We start from the raw sequence: 19895 nt of genomic DNA on the forward strand, positions 1-19895 counted from the left end.
TACTTTGTGGTTGCTAAATGTATGGGTTCTATCTCTGTTTCTAGATAAGATTGACCCAATTTTCTCTCTCTCCATTCAGGATTTGTGATATTTTCTGATCCATCTATTTCTCATCATGAATGCTATGTGTGCAATGCATTCTGGTCATTGTAGTGCTCAGATCCCCATATTCGTGACCTCTGCTCTAGTTTATGCAATACATTTCGGTAACTGTAATACTAATTGCTTACGTTCTGGATGTGCAAAGCATTCTGACTAATACAGCTCTGATCAATCAATTCACACATATAGTTTATTCAACACAATAACAATAAAAAAAAGCTGAAACATATGATCATTACAAGTTTATATTGGGCAGTGTTCATTTTTTTCCCTGACATTTCACAGCTAACACAGTCCTTTCCTTCCAATGGAGTGTTAGCTCTTGTGCCTATGTACCGCAACACTGCCAACGTGGTTCCATAATTATAAATACTAACATATTCCCCCCTGAGCTTTACTGGCCGGCCCTATCTACAATTTAAAAATATTTTATACAAATATTACCAGCCACCTGCCCAGGTAGACCGTTGTGTGTCTGTGCTAAAGGAAGATGGGTGTGTTGCATTGTAAATGATTTCCCATATTGCAGCAATGAAGGGAACAGCTAAATCTGTACAACTGGGTACCATCCAAACCAACAGGGCTTCCATAATTAAATGTGGGTCTGGCACAATATAAAGCTGCTTCCCATATGGAGTCCACTCTTCAAAAAGAATCCGAAAAGCATCCCAAAATGTTTTCCCTTCAACCAATGTTTATGTAACTCTGTTAAGGAATTTTAGGCAAAATGGTAAAGCATTCCCTTTCCAAATTAGTCTTTTTTTGGAAGCCCAACTCCTGCTTGTGCAAAAAAAAAAAAAGGGGGGTTGGACATTAGACGATCCATTTCCTTTTCCATTGTGAAAAAGTTAGAAAGTTGCAAGGTCAATATCCTGCTTTGTATCCTCAATAAAATATCTGCTTTATGGGATGTAATGCACCCTAATGTAATCTAAGTAAAATGGGCCGTTGTCTGGTAGTGGAAAAGAAGACCAAAATAAAATGGGTGCAGAAGAATAAAACGAGAAAGGAAGTGGAATAAAATGTAAGATATTAGGTAATATGGATCATGTCAAATAACAAGGTGGTCTACTCAGCTCTAGCAGGATGAAGCGAAAGACGTTGCTGTTCGGGCAAGGAAATTGTTACTCCACTTTCTCTTCCAAGGTGCAATTTTTGTTTTGGAACATGTAGGGAGAGGGAGATGGTTTGTGGCTTTAAGTTAGCCATTTGTCAATGTACTGTTTGTAAAATGTCTCATTTGAATGCCACATGGTATGAACGATGCCTGGAACGGAGAACACAGAGATTCCTCCTCGTTTATCCAGAGTATGAAGACCAAAAGAGTCCTGCTGGTATACCTGGTGAGGGAGAAGTAGACCATATTGAGTAGTGTGAAGGGGACGATAGGCAGATGGAATAAGAGAATTAGATGTAGAAAACCATATCAAGATGGAGGAACAGAAAAGTAAGAAAAGAACAGATGAAGAAAGCAGAACGATAAGAAGGGGGAAATGTGGAACCAAAAGAACTAAAGGAAGACAAGAGATTGGGGCTGAAGACGGGGGGGAGCATATAAGGCAGAATATGTCCCATGTACAAAGAGCAGGTGGACAAGATTTACGACTTGGGAACCTGTCCTTCTGGCTTTGCAGAAAACAGACAGGGGACACTGTACGTACTATGCCCGTATGTGCTACTGTACAAGCATTTGCTAATGCAACCACCTGAAAGTCACCCCAAATGAATGCGTTCAAGTTGATTTATCTCCCCCAACTCAGAGGTGGCCGAGATGGTAAGAAGCTGCTTCCCACAAGGACTCCATAGCAGCATTTGCAGCTTAGTAGATGAAGCCCAATGTCTGAAAAGGGAGCAATAGGAGGGCCTGAAGGAGGAGCAAAAACGTCTAAAGGAAGATGAGCAGAGAAAAGGGCTAAAAGAAAAGCAGAAAGGAGCGCCTAAGGATGGGGTCACACAGAGATGCTAAGCAAGGAGTAGAGGGAGTGACAAAATGGCTGAGGAGCAGACAAACATGGAAGCACAATAGGAGGAGTGGAAGAGGAACAAACAGAAGAACTGGTGGAGGAAAATGGGAATGGCAGATAAACTGTAGGAAGAACAGAGAAGATGCAAGAGAGAAATAATGGAATAGAGTAAAAAAAAAAAAAAAGAGATAGTATTTAGGGAACTAACAGAACCTCATACCATTTGCTCTTTCATCTCCTGGACGGTCTCATTTGCATCATAAAACCCAAAGTGACTGAAAGAAAAAAACAACAAACAATAAATAAGATTTTACTTGTTTCCCCCCCCCCCCCCCAATCCCCTACGCGCCTTTTGTTAACGGCATGAAGTTACCAATACAAAATTTAAAAAATGACACCTTAATCCTCAAGGTTACATACCTGGATTGCCAAGGAGTGATAACTCCATCATCGGGACCACCTATGAGGACCATTCTGCGGAGGCGTAGGAAGTTTTTTCTCCACTCTGTAGGGACAAGAGAGAGAGAATGTGAGTGGATAATTCCCACCCAGGGAAAAAAAAGAGGATGTGTATGTGAGGGACAACAATTGTAGAGTGACACAAGATTTGAGAAATCAAAGAAGGAATTTGTTGTTTGTGCTCAATGTAAAAGAAAAAGGACAATATCCTTTAGGAAAATTAATATAGTGAGTCTCAAATACTAGAGCTCCAATCTCAAATTAGAAATGTGAGTTATGGGAAAATAAGCTCTAAAATGTAAGCGGTGTGAAAACTCATTTAAAGGGCCACAATGTAGAGAGAGCATACAATTTTTATTTTTTTTATTTAAATCCAAGAAGTGATATAGTAATACAAATTAAGCCTTTGTCCCACCTCGCAAGGTGGGAGGTGAAAAAGAACAAACGAAAACATAAAACTTACATTAGATTATATAGTAATCTCAGGATATAAAGCTTGAGGAGTTTTCAATGAAACGACAATTGTTCTATTAAATATATTCTTGTACCACAATCTTGGGGTTTTTGTTATTATTAGTCTTAAACAATCTACTAACACATAAACTAAACAGACAATCAAACCACACAGACAAACATAAAATAACAAATAAATAGTCTCATTCATAGAGTTACTGAAAGACTTAGCATCAGTAACAACCTGACTGCCCCAGTTATCTGAAAATATGAGAAATCAAAAAATTAAAAGAAGGGCTAAGCCATTTTCCATTGTAACTAATCTACTTTACCACCTAATTTCCTGACCTGGAGTAAATTGAACTTTTTCTTGGCCATAGTGAAGAAAACAATTAGTCTCGTAAGTTACAAATCATGGTTCTGTCCTTCAACCTTTTGTCTTTCTATATAAAATCATACAGAAGAGGGGAAAAAAAAAAAAGGGAAAAAGAACCCCAGCTGGGCCCCAATTGAAATGCAGCTGCCTACCATATTCCTAGAAAAATCAGTTCCGTATCTTTGAATGGATATATTATATACTCAATCTCACTAGGGGAAAGGGCTTTAATAAATTGGGACCACTTGGAAAAAAAACTCTTCACATCTCTGTCATTTTGCAAATTAGTGTCAACTTGTTCAATGATACATTGTTTCTTTAAGCAGTTTTTTTACTTCTAATATACTTGGGATTACTTTTGTTTTCCACTTTTTTAAGATCAGGTATCTAACCGCAAGGATGACCATGCTTACAATTTTAGTGTTATCATATGATGTCCCTGTAGTATCGGCAAGAAAAACTACCCTCCTGGATGAAATAGTAAGAGAAGGAACACCAACTATGTTATTCAGCCAATATTGTACTCTCAACCAGAAATTCTGGAGTTTTGGACATTCCCACATCATATGCAGAAGGTTAGCCGCCAAAAGCGAGCATTTTGGGCATTTGTTAAAGCTAGTGTTCAGACATTTGAAGCCCTTTTTCGGAGTGAAATAAGTCATGTGCAATAGCCTTACATGCGATTCCCTCCAGGTTGCAGAGAGAGTAACACGAGAGGCCTCTTGAATCGAGGAAATGAGTAGGGCTGGATCCAAAGAGTCTTGTTCAAACATTGAAGCCCACTTGGAATGAATTTTTTCCATTGTGTCAGGGCCTTTAGTTGAGGTCAAGATTTGATAAATAAATTAAATTGACGTGAACCCGGTCTTAACTAACATTAGCCAGTTCTCCGCTTCTACCAGTGACTAGTCCCAGCCATAATCGGCCACCAGTTTAAGGGCAAAGTGTCTCGCCTGAAGTTACGCAAAGAAGTTTTTGTTAGGGATATGGAACTCCTCCTTAAGGGAATTAAAGGTCTTAATACATCTTCTTTCGAAATCTAAAAGTTGTTCGACCTTAACAAGGCCTAAAGTTGCCCAGTTAGAAAATAGAGCTGACTGCATCCCTGCTAGGAACTGAGGCTTATTCAATAATGGGATATATCTTGAGACCCCAGACTTAATGTGGAGAGAGGAACAGATCTTCCTCCACATACAAATTGGGTTGAATATGAATCTTATCCTTTTCAATTCAGTAGGTATCATTTTACCGTTACAGTGTATCAAGGCTAACAGTGAAAATGGGTAGAATATACTACTCTCATGTTCACCGTTTGTTACATAGTTACTATTGGTTACCCAGTCTGCTACAATTCGTGCCAAAAACACTTGGTTATATAAGCGAAGGTCAGGGAGGGACAATCCCCCAAGATTCCTAGGTAGCGCTAGTCTGGCTAATGAGATTCTAGGTTTTCTGTTCTGCCAGATGACTGTTCGTAGAGCCACATTAAATGATAGAATATCCTTTGTTTTAAGAAGCAGAGGCGTATTCTGGAGGACATAGAGGATTTTAGGGAGAAGAGCCATTTTATAAAGGGCTATACGCCCCGATAGCGAGAGAGGAAGCTTCTGCCAGTTTTTTTAGAGTTTCTTTTATGTTGGTAAGTATAGGGAGTAAATTCAAAGTGTACCAGTTATCGGGGTTAGACGATATCCAAATACCTAGATATTTGAATGAGTCCTGCACTATGTTAAAAGGAATAGCTGTTAGTGAGTCCTTAGTCTGTTTGACCCAGAGTAGCTCCGATTTCGCAGCGTTGACCTTATAGCCTGAGAAAGATCCAAACTGTTCAATTAATGAGAGGAGTTTTGGGATGTTTCTAGAAGTATTTGATATGTATATTAAGACGTCATCTGCATAAAGTGCAATTCGCAACTCCTTGTTGTTAATCTTAATCCCGTCTAAATGTTGCCGAATTTGAATAGCAAGGGGTTCAATGGCTAGATCGAATAGAAGCGGGGAGAGAGAGGACAACCCTGCCTTGTGCCCCTCTCTAATTTTATAACCTGTGTGGGGACACTGTTTACTATTATTCTCGTGGAGGCATTTTTGTACAAATGTTGTTAAAGAAACTCAAGAAATTACCACTAACTCTGAGCTGTTTTAAAGTAAATGAGATAAGGTCATGATGTACCGAGTCAAACGCTTTTTCCGTGTCTGTTGAGATGATCGCCATGTCCGAGGTGTCCTCTCCCACCGCCTCTTGCTGCCCCTCCCTTGCTTTAAAGTGATCTATTGTTAGAAATACCTCTCTTACTTTAGCTGAGGAATTACGTTTCAGCAAAAAGCCAGCTTGATCGTTATGGATAATAGTGGGGAGAAGGGTTTGAAGCCTTCGTGCCAATATAGCTGTTAAGAGTTTATAATCCGTATTGAGGAGTGCTATGGGTCTGTAAGATTCTTTTTTGGCAGGATCTTTCCCTTGTTTAATAATAAGAGTGGTATGTGAAGCAACAAAGTCAGACGTTGGTGTGTTACCTTTAATGTATAAGTCATTAAAAAGTGCTGTTAAATGTGTTGATATTTCAGGCATTAGTATCTTGTAAAATTCATTTGGGAGAGCATCGGGTTCTGGGGCTTTATTCAAAGCAAGCTTTTTAATTGTTGTAACTGTTTCTATCTCTGCTATCAGGGCACATAATTTTTCAAGTAACTCGGGGGTTGCTGTCGGGTAAGATATTTTTTCCCAGAATTCCTCACGTCCTTTGACATTTGAAGCCTTAGATGAATATAGAGTCTTGTAATATTCTGCAAAAACACTGAGTAATTCTTCAGATGTTTTGAGATATTTACCTTTAAAGTATAAAGAATTAATGATAGGGGAGACCCTATCGCGCCTAACCAAATTCGCCAGGAGTTTACCGGTTTTACTCCCATACCGATATAGTTTCGCCTGCAGTCTGAGATCTCTCTGGGATGTTTGGTAGAGAAAAAAAGAATCTCTTTCTGCTAATGCGGCTGTGTACCTAGACCAATTCTCAGAGGTTCTTTGAAAGATATATTGGTTGTAAGCATTCATTACAGCTTTTAATAGTTCCCTTTCTCTTAGCTTGAATTTTTTGGTCCTTAATATGTTGTATGCTAGTATATCCCCCCGAAGGACTGCTTTAGCGGTTTTCCAGAACACCGCAGGTCTGGGAATATGTTCTCGATTGAATACAGCAAATTAGCGAAATCTAGCAATAAGCCAGTTCTTAAACTTGATGTCCGAGGCTAAGTAACGTGGGAACCGGAAACCAGTATTCCTGGGAAGCATAGGACTTAATTGGAAATCAAGAGAGATCGGGGGATGATCAGAGGTGGTAATTGGCAAGATCTCTGCTATCACTTTTGACTTGGAAAGTCTGTCATCCAACAAATAGAGATCTATTCTGGATAGTGATTTATGTGCCCTCGAGTGACATGTGTAGTCTCTAGCATCAGGATTTTGAAGTCTCCAAATATCACAAACCTTCAAATTACTTATTAGTTTGATAAATAATTTTGACTCTAAATTATCTCTTTTAGTTTTTATAGTATGAAGATTCTGTCTCAGTCTATCCAGAGGATGTTTCGGAGCCATATTAAAGTCGCCACCAAGAATGAGATAACCTTCGGCATAGGACATAAGCTTGTTTTGCAGATTGTCCCAAAAGGAGTGGCTAAAAACATTGGGAGCATAAACATTACAAAATGTGTACAGTATTTTCATTATTTTAATTTTTGCGATTAGATACCTTCCTTCGTGGTCTGTGTCTACATGTATGATTTCGTATGAAAGCTTTTTTCCCAAGAGGATCGCTACCCCACTTTTCTCTTTGAGGAAGAGGAAAATAAGACTTCTTTAACCCAGGAAGTTTTCAGTTTGAGCACTTCTTCTGGTTTTAAGTGCGTTTCTGGCAAAAAGGCTATGTCCGTATTACTTTTTCTCAGATGGGATAATATTATTTTTCGTTTAATGGGTGAAGTAAGGCCTCCTATGTTCCAGGAGGTCAGTTTTAATTTATTCTCAGTAGCCATTCAAGAATACTAAAAATAGGGGAAAGAAAGGAAACAAGAAAAAAAAAAGGGGGGTATCCCAAATTAAAACAAGCCATTGGAGGACGTTTAATCCCACTTCCCTCCCTGCACCTGTATTTAAGGAGTCTATACATTCTAAAGCACTCAGGGCATCTAACTTATCTACATTCATTTTGTCACATAATTTAACTTTTATGCTGGCGGATATTTCTCATCGAAGAATTTTCCAGCTTTGTGTGCTGACTCAAAAAAGTGTATTTGACCATTTATTACCAGTTTCAGTTTTGCTGGGTAGAGTAAAGTTGCCCGAACACCTTGTTTTATAAAATTTGAGCAAAGAGGGGCAAGCTCCCTCCTTTTTGTAGCTGTCTCTACCGAGTAATCCTGAAACATGAGGATTTTTGCCTCACCCAGAAAGATTGGCTGGTGTTTGCGAAAAGCTTGAAGCATTGTAACTTTGTGTTGGAAATTTAAGACCTTTGCGATTATTGGTCTCGGCCTTGTATTTGTTTTACTAGAAGTGAATGATCCTGTCCTATGGGCCCTTTCGATGACTATCTGTGGATAAGATTCTGAGATCTGAAGTAACTGGGGTAATGTTAGCGCTGCGGAATCTGTTGGCGCTCTACAAATAACCGATAATAATAATGTGACTGTGAGCAGCCTATCTAGATCTTCGAACTGTTTTTCCTCCAGGACCCCAATGATCCTCAAGTTGTTTCTTCTAGATCTATCCTCTATATCTTCTATTTTACTCTGCATTTTCAAAAATGAAGCTTTTGTTGAGTCAAGAACAGTTTTATAAGTCGTGTTAAGATCCTCAAGATCTGATATTCTTTGCTCAACCTCAGAGAGTCTATGAGAAAATTGTTTCACTTCACTAGACAAAGATGCTATGTCTTGTTTAATCTCAGTTTTTAATATATCGAATATGAGATGCTTGTAACCAATGCTTGAATATCTAATGTATCGGACATAGGTGGGAGATTAATAGAAGATGATTGCGCACCTGTTGTGGTTTCAAGAACTGCTTTGTTCCTTTTGTCTCTTTGTTTCCCTGACATGACTGAAGGAGAAGTTTTAAAGTGAGTGTGAATATATTTATCCATATATTATTAGGTTGGTCAGTAATTCCCAAACCAAGCTTGTGAATAGTGTGAAAAGAAAAGGAAGGAAAAGACGTGGGGTGAAATAAAAGGGTAATATTTACCAGTGTGGAAAAAAATATTGTGAATGAAGGGATATCAACCCCCTTAGTGAAATAATCCTTAAAACAAAAATTGTGATAAGTGGATTTAGTGCAGGGGGAAAAAAAAAAGGGAGAGGGGAGTGAAGGGAAAGGAAGTTCTCTTATTCAGTCATGTAGGGAAACAACAAATAATCATGTATTACCTAAGGTGCGGCTTTTATTATAGTAATTTTCTTTAAACCTGTTGGTTTTAAGGGGAGATTTACTAAAAATGAGACTAGTAAATATGCAGGATTTTAAAATGATTAATGCCTCCCTTTAGCATCAGCCAATAAAAGTTTACTTAACTTATTAACTTTTTAAGACTATTTTCTTGAAAAGGAAAAGTAGAAACACTCTTTGGGAGAAATAATAAGTTAACTGATTCTTTAAACACAATTCGTTGATTCTACTCAACTGAGTGTAAATATTTTTCTATGTGATATGACTCACTAACCAAAAAGGCCCTTGTAACTTATGTTATACTAACAGTGACTATGGCCGTTATTTTGTATAGCATGGACCTTCCCCTAGAGGGAGAGAAAGTACCCTCGCATTTTCTTATTTAAAGTTTATTGGGTATTTAAAACTGGGTTCTTTACTCTATATTGTATGACAGATCAATTACAAAAGTTATATAATTTTTTCAGCTTGATTGTTCTTATTATTTACCCATAAGTGAGCAATCTCAAGTAAAGCAAAGAAAAAACAAAAATTTTACCCAAGACAATATTTTTCCTTTTTTCTTTTTTTTTTCCTCTCCTCTTTCCCTCCTCCTCCCCTCTCACTTGTTACCTTTTCTATGTAAATAGAAAACCAGCTTAACAAAAATAAAACATTTTCCTTTCAATTACATCAAAAAACAAAATTTATGCTTACCTGATAAATTTCTTTCTTTTGCGATGTACCGAGTCCACGGATTCATCCTAACTTGTGGGATATTGTCCTTCCTGACAGAAAGTAGCAAAGAGAGCACCACAGCAGAGCTGTCTATATAGCTCCCCCCTTAACTCCACCCCCCAGTCATTCGACCGAAGGCCAAGGAAGAAAAGGAGAAACTATAAGGTGCAGAGGTGACTGAAGTTTACATAAGAAAAATACTATCTGTCTTGAATAGACAGGGCGGGCCGTGGACTCAGTACATTGCAGAAGAAATTTATCAGGTAAGCATAAATTTTGTTTTCTTTTGCATGATGTACCGAGTACACGGATTCATCCTAACTTGTGGGATACCAATACCAAAGCTTTAGGACACGGATGAAGGGAGGCACAAGACAGGAACCTAAACGGAATGCACCACTGCTTGCAAAACCTTTCTCCCAAAAATAGCCTCCGAAGAAGCAAAAGTATCACATTTGTAAAATTTTGAAAAGGTATGAAGCGAAGACCAAGTCGCAGCCTTACAAATCTGTTCAACAGAAGCATAATTTTTAAAAGCCCATGTGTAAGCTACCGCTCTAGTAGAATGAGCTGTAATCCTTTTAGGAGGCTGCTGTCCAGCAGTCTCATAAGCCAAACGGATGATGCTTTTCAGCCAAAAGGAAAGAGATGTCGCCGTAGCCTTTTGACCCCTACGCTTTCCAGAATAGACAACAAACAAAGAAGATGTTTGACGAAAATCTTTGGTTGCCTGCAAATAAAATTTCAAAGCACGAACCACGTCCAAGTTGTGCAACAGACGTTCCTTCTTACAAGAAGGATTAGGACACAGAGAAGGAACAACAATTTCTTGATTGATATTCCTGTAAGTAATAACCTTAGGTAGGAACCCAGGCTTGGTACGCAAAACCACCTTATCAGCATGGAACACCAGATAAGGTGAGTCACATTGTAATGCAGATAGTTCAGAAACGCTTAGAGCTGAAGAGATAGCAACTAGGAACAAAACTTTCCAAGATAAAAGCTTAATATCTATGGAATGCATGGGTTCAAACGGAACCCCCTGAAGAACTCTAAGAACTAAATTTAAGCTCCATGCCGGAGCAATAAGTTTAAACACAGGTTTAAACACAGGCTTAATTCTAACTAAAGCCTGACAAAAAGCCCGAACATCTGGAACATCTGCCAGCCGCTTGTGCAACAAAATAGACAGAGCAGATATCTGTCCCTTTAGGGAACTAGCTGATAATCCTTTCTCCAATCCCTCTTGGAGAAAAGACAAAATCCTAGGAATCCTGATTTTACTCCAGGAGAAGCCTTTGGATTCACACCAAAAAAGATATTTACGCCATATCTTATGATAAATTTTCCTGGTAACAGGCTTTCAAGCCTGAATCAAGGTATTTATGACTGAATCTGAGAAACCCCGCTTTGATAGAATCAAGCGTTCAATCTCCAAGCAGTCAGTTGCAGAGAAATTAGATTTGGATGCTTGAATGGACCTTGAATCAGAAGGTCCTGTCTCAATGGCAGAGACCATGGTGGAAGGGATGACTTGTCCACCAGGTCTGCATACCAAGTCCTGCATGGCCACGCAGGCGCTATCAAAATCACAGACGCTCTCTCCTGTTTGATTCTGGCAATCAGACGTGGAAGGAGAGGGAAAGGTGGAAACACATAAGCCAGGTTGAACGACCAGGGTACTGCTAGAGCATCTATCAGTACAGCCTGAGGATCCCTTGACCTGGAGCCGTAACGAGGAAGTTTGGCGTTCTGACGAGACGCCATCACATCCAACTCCGGTGTGCCCCATAGCCACACCAGCTGAGCAAACACCTCCGGATGGAGTTCCCACTCCCCCGGATGAAAAGTCTGACGACTTAGAAAATCTGCTTCCCAGTTCTCTACACCTGGGATATAGATTGCTGACAGATAGCAAGAGTGAGCCTCTGCCCATTGGATTATCCTTGAGACCTCTATCATCGCTATGGAACTCTTTGTTCCGCCCTGATGATTGATATAAGCCATAGTCGTGATGTTGTCCGACTGAAACCTGATGAATCTGGCCGAAGCCAGCTGAGGCCATGCCTGGAGAGCATTGAATATCGCTCTTAATTCCATCAGTAGGAGAGCCTCCTCCCGAGTCCACAAACCCTGAGCTTTCAGGGAATTCCAGACTGCACCCCAGCCCAGAAGACTGGCGTCTGTCGTCACTATAACCCATTCTGGCCTGCGGAAACACATTCCCTGGGACAGATGATCCTGTGACAACCACCAAAGAAGAGAGTCTCTGGTCTCTTGATCCAGATTTATCGGAGGAGATAAATCCGCATAATCCCCATTCCACTGATTGAGCATGCATAGTTGCAGTGGTCTGAGATGCAAGCGAGCAAACGGAACTATGTCCATTGCCGCTACCATTAGTCCGATTACCTCCATACACTGAGCCACTGACGGCGAGGAATGGAATGAAGAGCTCGGCAGGTGGACAAAATCTTTGATTTCCTGACCTCCGTCAGAAATATTTTCATGTCCACCGAGTCTATCAGAGTCCCTAGAAATTAAACTCTTGTGAGGGGGGAAAGAGAACTATTTTTTACGTTCACTTTCCACCCGTGAGACCTTAGAAAGGCCAACACTAAGTCCATGTGAGACTTGGCTAGTTGGAAGGACGACGCTTGAATTAGAATGTCGTCTAGATAAGGCGCCACTGCTATGCCCCGTGACCTTAGAACCGCCAGAAGGGACCCTAGCACCTTCATGAAGATTTGCGGCGCCGTGGCCAACCCGAAAGGAAGAGCCACAAACTGATAATGCTTGTCCAGAAAGGCGAACCTGAGGAACTGGTGATGATCTTTGTGGATAGGAATGTGTAGATATGCATCCTTTAAGTCCACGGTGGTCATATATTGACCCTCCTGGATCAATGGTAAGATAGTCCGAATGGTCTCCATCTTGATAGATGGAACTCTTAGGAATTGGTTTAGGATCTTGAGATCCAGAATTGGTCTGAAGGTTCCCTCCTTTTTGGGAACTATAAACAGATTGGAGTAGAACCCCTGCCCCTGTTCTGCTTTTGGAACCGGGCAGATCACTCCCATGGTAAAGAGGCCTTCTACACAGCATAAGAACGCCTCTCTTTTTGTCGGGTTTACAGACAATTGAGACAGATGGAACCTCCCCCTTGGAGGGGAATCCTTTAAATCTAGAAGGTATCCATGGGTTACAATTTCTACTGCCCAGGAATCCTGAACGTCTCTTGCCCAGGCCTGAGCAAAGAGAGAGAGTCTGCCCCCTACTAGATCCGGTCCCGGATCGGGGGCTACCCCTTCATGCTGACTTAGTGGCAGCAGCAGGCTTTTTGGCCTGTTTACTCTTGTTCCAAGCCTGATTAGGTCTCTAGGTTGGCTTGGATTGAGCAAAGTTCCCCTCTTGCTTTGCAGCAGGGGAAGAGGTAGAGGGACCACTCTTGAAGTTTCGAAAGGAATGAAAATTATTTTGTTTGGTCCTAGTCTTATTTGACTTATCCTGAGGGAGGGTATGACCCTTCCCTCCAGTAATGTCTGAAATTATCTCTTTCAATGCAGGCCCGAATAGGGTCTTACCTTTGAAAGGGATCGACAAAAGCTTATATTTAGAATGCACATCAGCTGACCAAGGCTTAAGCCATAACACTCTACGTGCTAAAATTTCAAAAACTGAATTCTTAGCCGCTAATTTAGCAAGATGAAAAGCGGCGTCTGTAATAAAAGAATTAGCCAACTTAAGAGCCTTAATTCTGTCCAAAATATAATCTAGTGGGGTCTCAATCTGAAGAGCCTCTTCTAGAGCCTCAAACCAAAAGGCAGCTGCAGTGGTTACAAGAACAATGCACGCTATAGGTTGAAGAAGAAAACCTTGATGAACAAAAATTTTCTTTAGGAGACCCTCTAATTTTTTATCCATAGGATCAATGAAAGCACAACTGTCTTCAATAGGTATAGTTGTACGCTTAGCCAGGGTAGAAATAGCTCCCTCCACCTTAGGGACCGTCTGCCATGAGTCCTTTATGGTGTCAGGAATGGCAAACATTTTCTTAAAAACAGGAGGGGGAGAGAACGGAATACCTGGTTTATCCCACTCCTTAGTAACAATATCCGAAAACCTCTTGGGGACCGGAAACACATCAGTGTAAACAGGAACCTCTAAATATTTGTCCATTTTACACAATTTCTCTGGAACTACAATAGGGTCACAATCATCCAGAGTAGCTAAAACCTCCCTAAGCAATAAGCGGAGGTGCTGTAGCTTAAATTTAAATGCCGTCATATCTGAATCTGTCTGAGGGAACGTCTTTCCTGAATCAGAAATCTCTCCCTCAGACATCAAATCCCTCATCCCTACCTCAGAACATTGTGAGGGAATATCGGTTACGGCTAATAAAAAAAAAAAAGCCTCAGAAGGCTCAGCATTTGTTCTTAACCCAGAGCTACTGCGCTTCCCTTGCAAACAAGGCAGATTAGATAAAACCTCTGTGAGGGTAGTATTCATAACTGAAGCCATATCTTGCAAGGTGAAAGAATTAGACGCACTAGAAGTACTTGGCGTCGCTTGTGCGGGCGTTACTGGTTGAGACACTTGGGGAGAACTAGATGGCAAAACCTGATTTCCGGGGGGCGTGTCTAGGCGGCGTCCATGACAGGACGTGTTATCAGGGGCTCCAGGAGATGATTTGTGTAATCCGCCGATCCTACACAGATAATTACAGCATCTACTGAAAACAACCCTATATTTGCATGCAGTATAATCTACTGCTTTGAACGATACCAAATTTGCTGTCTTCATGACTTTGGAGCACTGATCTGGACCGCTGAAACCTCTGGCGGCGGCCTCTTTTGGGATCTCAGCACCCCCCCCGGTTATCCGGGTAAGGCATTCCCTACTGGAGTGCAATCTTTTTCTACACTACATTGTGTGTTCAGTGGGGACTCTCTTTTTACACATGCAAAATGGAGTACACGGAAGCTCTTACACTAGATCGGATTACCTCTATCCTAAATGTTCATTTTGCACAGCTCATGAGGGACATAGCTGCAGCTTTGGCAAATGGCGGCGAACATGAACAACAGCGCAGCATGGCTCCAGCTAATGTGGCGATGCCTACACAGGGGTCGACTGACAAGTGTAACCTCTCGATGAAACCACAGGATGAAGAATCACCAACACCTGGGTGCTACAGGGAGAGAGGTCAAACAATAACTGAGACGGAGAACCAGGAGAGATTTGGTACGGAGAAGCACTCCATGCCGCTCAAACCTCATACCGCTTTGCGCTTGGCCCCTATGAAGACTCGGTACAGAGGGATTGTTAGTCGAGCACTGAAGGGGAAGAGCTCAATGCCAGGTGCGGCACTTAAAACGGATGCGGTTGTGTACCGCTTTACATACAGCCGCCGGAGGGACTCAAGCACACAGGCGCTCCTTGCAAGGGGACATATACAGTTAAGTAGGCCAGTCTACCCATACATTTACTGCGACCAGGTGCACTCTGCATCTCATAACATTGCCTGGAGAACTGGTGTGGGCTAGATATCAGCATATATGCAGGACTAACGGTAATGAGCAGAGGACTATTCACAGCTCTCAGTGTACCAGAGACCTTGTAGCTTCATGGGTTCTATACCATGTGTCTGGGGACTAAGTTTATACTAGACTCATGTTTAATTAACATTTTACACTATAGGTTAATAGGTGGGTGTTCATGTTTGTCTACCCTGATGTAATGCAGATGTGTGTCTTAAAGTTTATATAAGTTATATGTTTAAAGTTATGACAGCACACTTTATTCCCATATGCCAATGTGTTTAACAGTGTATGGTTCCACCCAGGTGTAATAGGATCATCTTAATAGTACTTTTTTCCCATTGCATTGGATTGTTTTCATTGTTGTCCTATGTTTATACTACTGAAAGGGAGTCTAGTTTCTCACAATAACTGTCCTGTTCTGTATCTTATATATGGGTATAAAGAGGTTTATGTGGGGGATACAGAGCATACTGCAATCATCTTTTCCCTGATGCTGTGTTCATGGGTTATACTATGCTATTCTATCATCCTTATGAGCTGGAAATTTTATATGCAACATTACTAGCTAAGGCTTTAAACACAAGTTCCTCCCGGGTTACTGTCTGTGCAACCTATGTAAGTGTATTCCTTTACTATGATTGTGTGGCTCTTTGGTAGTCCTTCTGCTCTACCATCTCTCCCCTTACAAGTATTAATGGGTTGGTTAATTGACAATTTGTAAAGCGGGGGATCTGCTGCCTACGGCCGGGGCAGTGGAACTCTGCTGACCTCAGCCCTATTTGATTTAACTGCATTTATACGGATCCATGTTTTGCAATCTTAACAGATACCATCTACCCTCCGTATTAGAGTTAATAATTCTGTTCTAGTTTATATGGAGCCTTACAGCTTTTTCTTATTGTGTGTCCTAACTTTTATAGCTTCCCTATCCTTATACCCCATATCTTGTGCTCTATAGAGCTATATACTGCTTACATAACATGCTAATAAGCCAGCGAGCACCAAGCCTTCCTCCATCCATATTACTCCTGCTTTGTCAACATCAAGTAGTACAGGAGTCCCCCCCCCCTAGAGTTTTTTTCTTTTACGGTTACATCTACATATGCTACAATAAAAAAATAAAACCTGAGGTCCACATAGCGAGATCCAAAAGTGGTCTCTCCATTTTATTATTCCTCCCCTTACTTCCAGATTTGTCTCCTTATTTAAGGTCCAAGAGTGACCTTTTCAGCTTGGTATGGGAGGTTAGCTTTTATATAGGCACTGTGTTTTAATTTGACTATTAATATTACAATTTATTGTATTGCAATTTTCTTTGTATGTATATACTGCTTGTATGCCTATTTCTAGTACTTCAATAAAAAAAAATAAAAAAAATAAAAAAAACCTGATTTCCTTCTGTCTGAGAATCATCTAATGCCAAACTTTTATAAGTCAAAATATGCTGTTTGCAATTTATAGACATATCAGTAGAAGTGGGACACATTCTAAGAGGGGGTTCCACAATGGCTTCTAAACAAATAGAACAATGAGTTTCCTCAGTGTCAGACATGTTTAACAGACTAGTAATAAAGCAAGCATGCTTGAAAAACACTTTATTTAATTAAAAAAACACAATTTGCAAAAACGGTACTGTGCCTTTAAGAGAAAAAAAAGGCATACACAAAGTGCAAAACATGTTAAAATTGCTTAAATTTTTATGAAATTTTAACAGTGTACCCACTAAGCTTTAGAAGGATTGCACCACAAGTTAATAAGCAATAAACCCTCAAATAAAAAAAACGGATTGAAAAATGTCTAAAACCGGTTAAACACCCCTATAAGCACCTTGCCACAGCTCTGCTGTGGCCCTACCTGCCCTTAGGAATGATAATATGGGATTAAAGCTTCAAATAGGCCCTCAGAATATCATCAGGACCTCAGGAGAAGTTGCTTGCTGCTTGTCTGTATAACTAAATGCACAACTGAGGCACGAAAATAGGCCCCGCCCACCTCACTCGATGTTACTGGGGCCTACTCAAATCTAACAAACCTAGTTTGAAAACCATGTGGGTTATAACAAACCCAAAATAAGCCATATGACCCCTCAAGCAAACATCCCATAAACCTAAACGTTACTCCCAGAACACACAAATGTTTGTACCAATTTTACATAAACAAACTGAGTGCCCAAAAATGTTTTTAGCCCTTTATGCAAGCTAGCAAAACCTCTTTCATACTAGGATTACTGCTAACCCTTCCCCTAATGGGGATACTGTCAGCCTTTCTGAGTTAACACAGTCTCTGCAGAAAAATGACTGAACATACCTCATTGCTGTATAGCAAGAAACGTTCCTCACACTGAAGCTTTCCTGTACTCCTCAGATCATGTGGGAACAGCAGTGGACCTTAGTTACAAATGCTAAGATCATCATCCTCCAGGCAGAAATCTTCATCTATGTCCTGCCTGAGAGCAAATAGTACAACACCGGTACCATTTAAAATAACAAACTCTTGATTGAAGATAAAATAAAAACTAACAGTTTAACACCTGTTCTCTTTACTTTTCCTGCTTAGAGCCAGCAAAGAGAATGACTGGGGGGTGGAGTTAAGGGGGGAACTATATAGACAGCTCTGCTGTGGTGCTCACTTTGCTACTTCCTGTCAGGAAGGGCAATATCCCACAAGTTAGGATGAATCCGTGGACTCGGTACATCATGCAAAAGAAATACAGAGTATCCTAATAATATGACTTTAGAGAATGCAAATGAAAATTCAGTAATTTAGCTCTCTGATTTCCTCAAATATTATCAGTAAGAAAATAGAGCTAATTAATTAGCAGGGTTTTCAAAGTAAAGAACACAAGTCTTGGTTGTACACTCTGATGCTTTAAGAAGTTCTAAACTGGAAAGTTTATAGTACGCAAACCCCTGTTAACAAAAAGTAACTCTCAGCCTGCTTAGGGTTGATACTTTTTTTCCTTTGAAACAATGTTTCCTTTGCTCTCTTTTCTTATGTCTCATTCTTTTGCCTTCTCTTCTTTCCTCTTTCTGTTTCTGCTTCTTCTGTTCTTTCTTTTATATGGTGGGTTTTAGGATTATAACACCAGTGACCTAAGGCAAATTTTCTCAGATTTAACCCCTTGAAGCTTTTTCCTTCCCTTTTTCTCTCTTTCCAATTGGCTCGTTCTTTCCCTTCTCTTTTTTTTCTAATTTTCTTTCCTTTTCTTTACCCCTTGCCTTTCTGGGCCGACCTGATAAAGCTAGACTGTTATTACCAGGGACTGGTTTCTTGGTTTAGACCTCAGCCGGCTCAGACTGCTCCCCTTTCTAGACAGCCGATATTGGGTATATGTTAGCCAGACACTCATTATTTAAGTAAAGCAGTCTTACCTCCTCACATTCCGCACTCCTGCAATGTGTTGACGTCCGGTGGGGCCTCTTGTCGGGGGCACTCTAAACCAAGAGTAGACCGGGAGAAGTTCCCTGTTGTCCGTCCGTAGGACCGGAGCCCCAGTCGAGGTCCGGGTCAGCCCCGCCTCCTCTCACGCAGCAGCGGTGGGAGAGGAGGGAGCAGAACCCAGACATTGTCCTCCAAATGCGAAGCTGCCGCCCGAGCCGTGCTCCTCGAGTCCCAGGCCAAACACACTCCCATGTTCACCCCCTCTCACGCAGCACCGGTGGGAGAGGGGGGGGGGGCGCCGGGAGGGATGAGAGAGACAGCAGCCCCAGGTACTACAAAGATGTTTCCTGCAGATGCAGTTTCCGTGCAGGGTTTAGCTTTCAGTGGGCAGAATGAGAGTTGAGGGAGGTATTGAGGCCGGCTAACTGAGTTAGTTATGTCCTGCTAGGATACAGGGAGAGCTAAAGTACCTTAGAGGCTTAGAGCCAGTTATTACGTTGGTCCTTTCTCCTCGCCTAAAGGCGAGTGTGAGCCGGAAAAGGTATCTTTAAGTGAGGAAGCTGAGTTTTACAATGTCCAGCTCGAGTGCTATGCCAAAAGAATGGAGCTGAGTTTCAGGGCTTCCTTAAAACGGCTTGTTATGGGGTAACAGCGGGATGGTTTGCCGCTGTTGTAGTTCCAGAAGCGGTGTCTTAGCTATCCAGAAGCAACCCCAAAAGTCGGGGAAAGGCGCGACTACCCACCGCCAGCAGCTATGGGACTGGAGAGCAGAGCTCAGCAACACCTGCTTTGCTCCTCCTCCACCGGAACCCTCCCAGAGCATACAATTTTAAACAACTTTCCAATTTACTTCTATTATCTATTTTGCTTCATACTCTTTATATCCTTTGTTGAAAAGCATATGTAAATAGGCGCAGTAGCTGCTAATTTGTGGCTACACATAGATGCCTTGTGTGATTGGCTCACCCATGTGCATTGCTATTTCATCAACAAAGGATACTAAAGAATGAAGCAAATTAAATAATAGAAGTAAATTGGAATGTTGTTTAAAATTATATTCTCTATCCGAATCATGAAAGAAAAAATTTAGGCTTCATGTCCCTTTAAGATACTTGTGTTTTATTTTAGGGAAATATCAAAATGTATATCGTTACTGGTGTACCATAAAAGTGGAACTGTTACCTATTGATTCACTCTGGAGCGTATAGACAGACCCGTGGGGACCACTATGGCAGAGTTTAGAGTTTGTACCTTTGACCATGTCACACCTTTAACACAACTTATATTTGTATTTTTCTTTGTCTGTATTGTACTATTGTGCTAGCGCTTGGAGCGCGTGTTTTTGTTGTAAGGTTTGTGTGACCCGCTGTACGTATCTGTTGATAAATTCTCATGTAACAAACATTAATAAAAAAAAGTAAAAACCTGTTACCATAAAAGTTTATGATTCA

The 19895-nt window shown here is 40.9% G+C and overlaps 1 protein-coding gene across 1 annotated transcript in view; it reads right to left on the reverse strand.

The window, feature by feature from the left end:
* Positions 1–270: 270 nt before the first annotated feature.
* The window catches only part of PPT2 (palmitoyl-protein thioesterase 2), a 44789-nt gene continuing 25164 nt past the window's right edge, over positions 271–19895 (reverse strand). Inside the window, exons 7-9 of the mRNA XM_053721985.1 lie at positions 2487–2571; positions 2287–2341; positions 271–1442 (exon numbers count right to left, since the gene is read on the reverse strand). Of these exons, the coding sequence (XP_053577960.1) occupies positions 1299–1442; positions 2287–2341; positions 2487–2571 (284 nt within the window). The 3' untranslated portion in view covers positions 271–1298. The remainder of the gene's footprint in view (positions 1443–2286; positions 2342–2486; positions 2572–19895) is intronic.

Source organism: Bombina bombina, chromosome 7 (genome assembly GCF_027579735.1).
Source record: "Bombina bombina isolate aBomBom1 chromosome 7, aBomBom1.pri, whole genome shotgun sequence".
Classification (NCBI taxonomy): domain Eukaryota; kingdom Metazoa; phylum Chordata; class Amphibia; order Anura; family Bombinatoridae; genus Bombina; species Bombina bombina.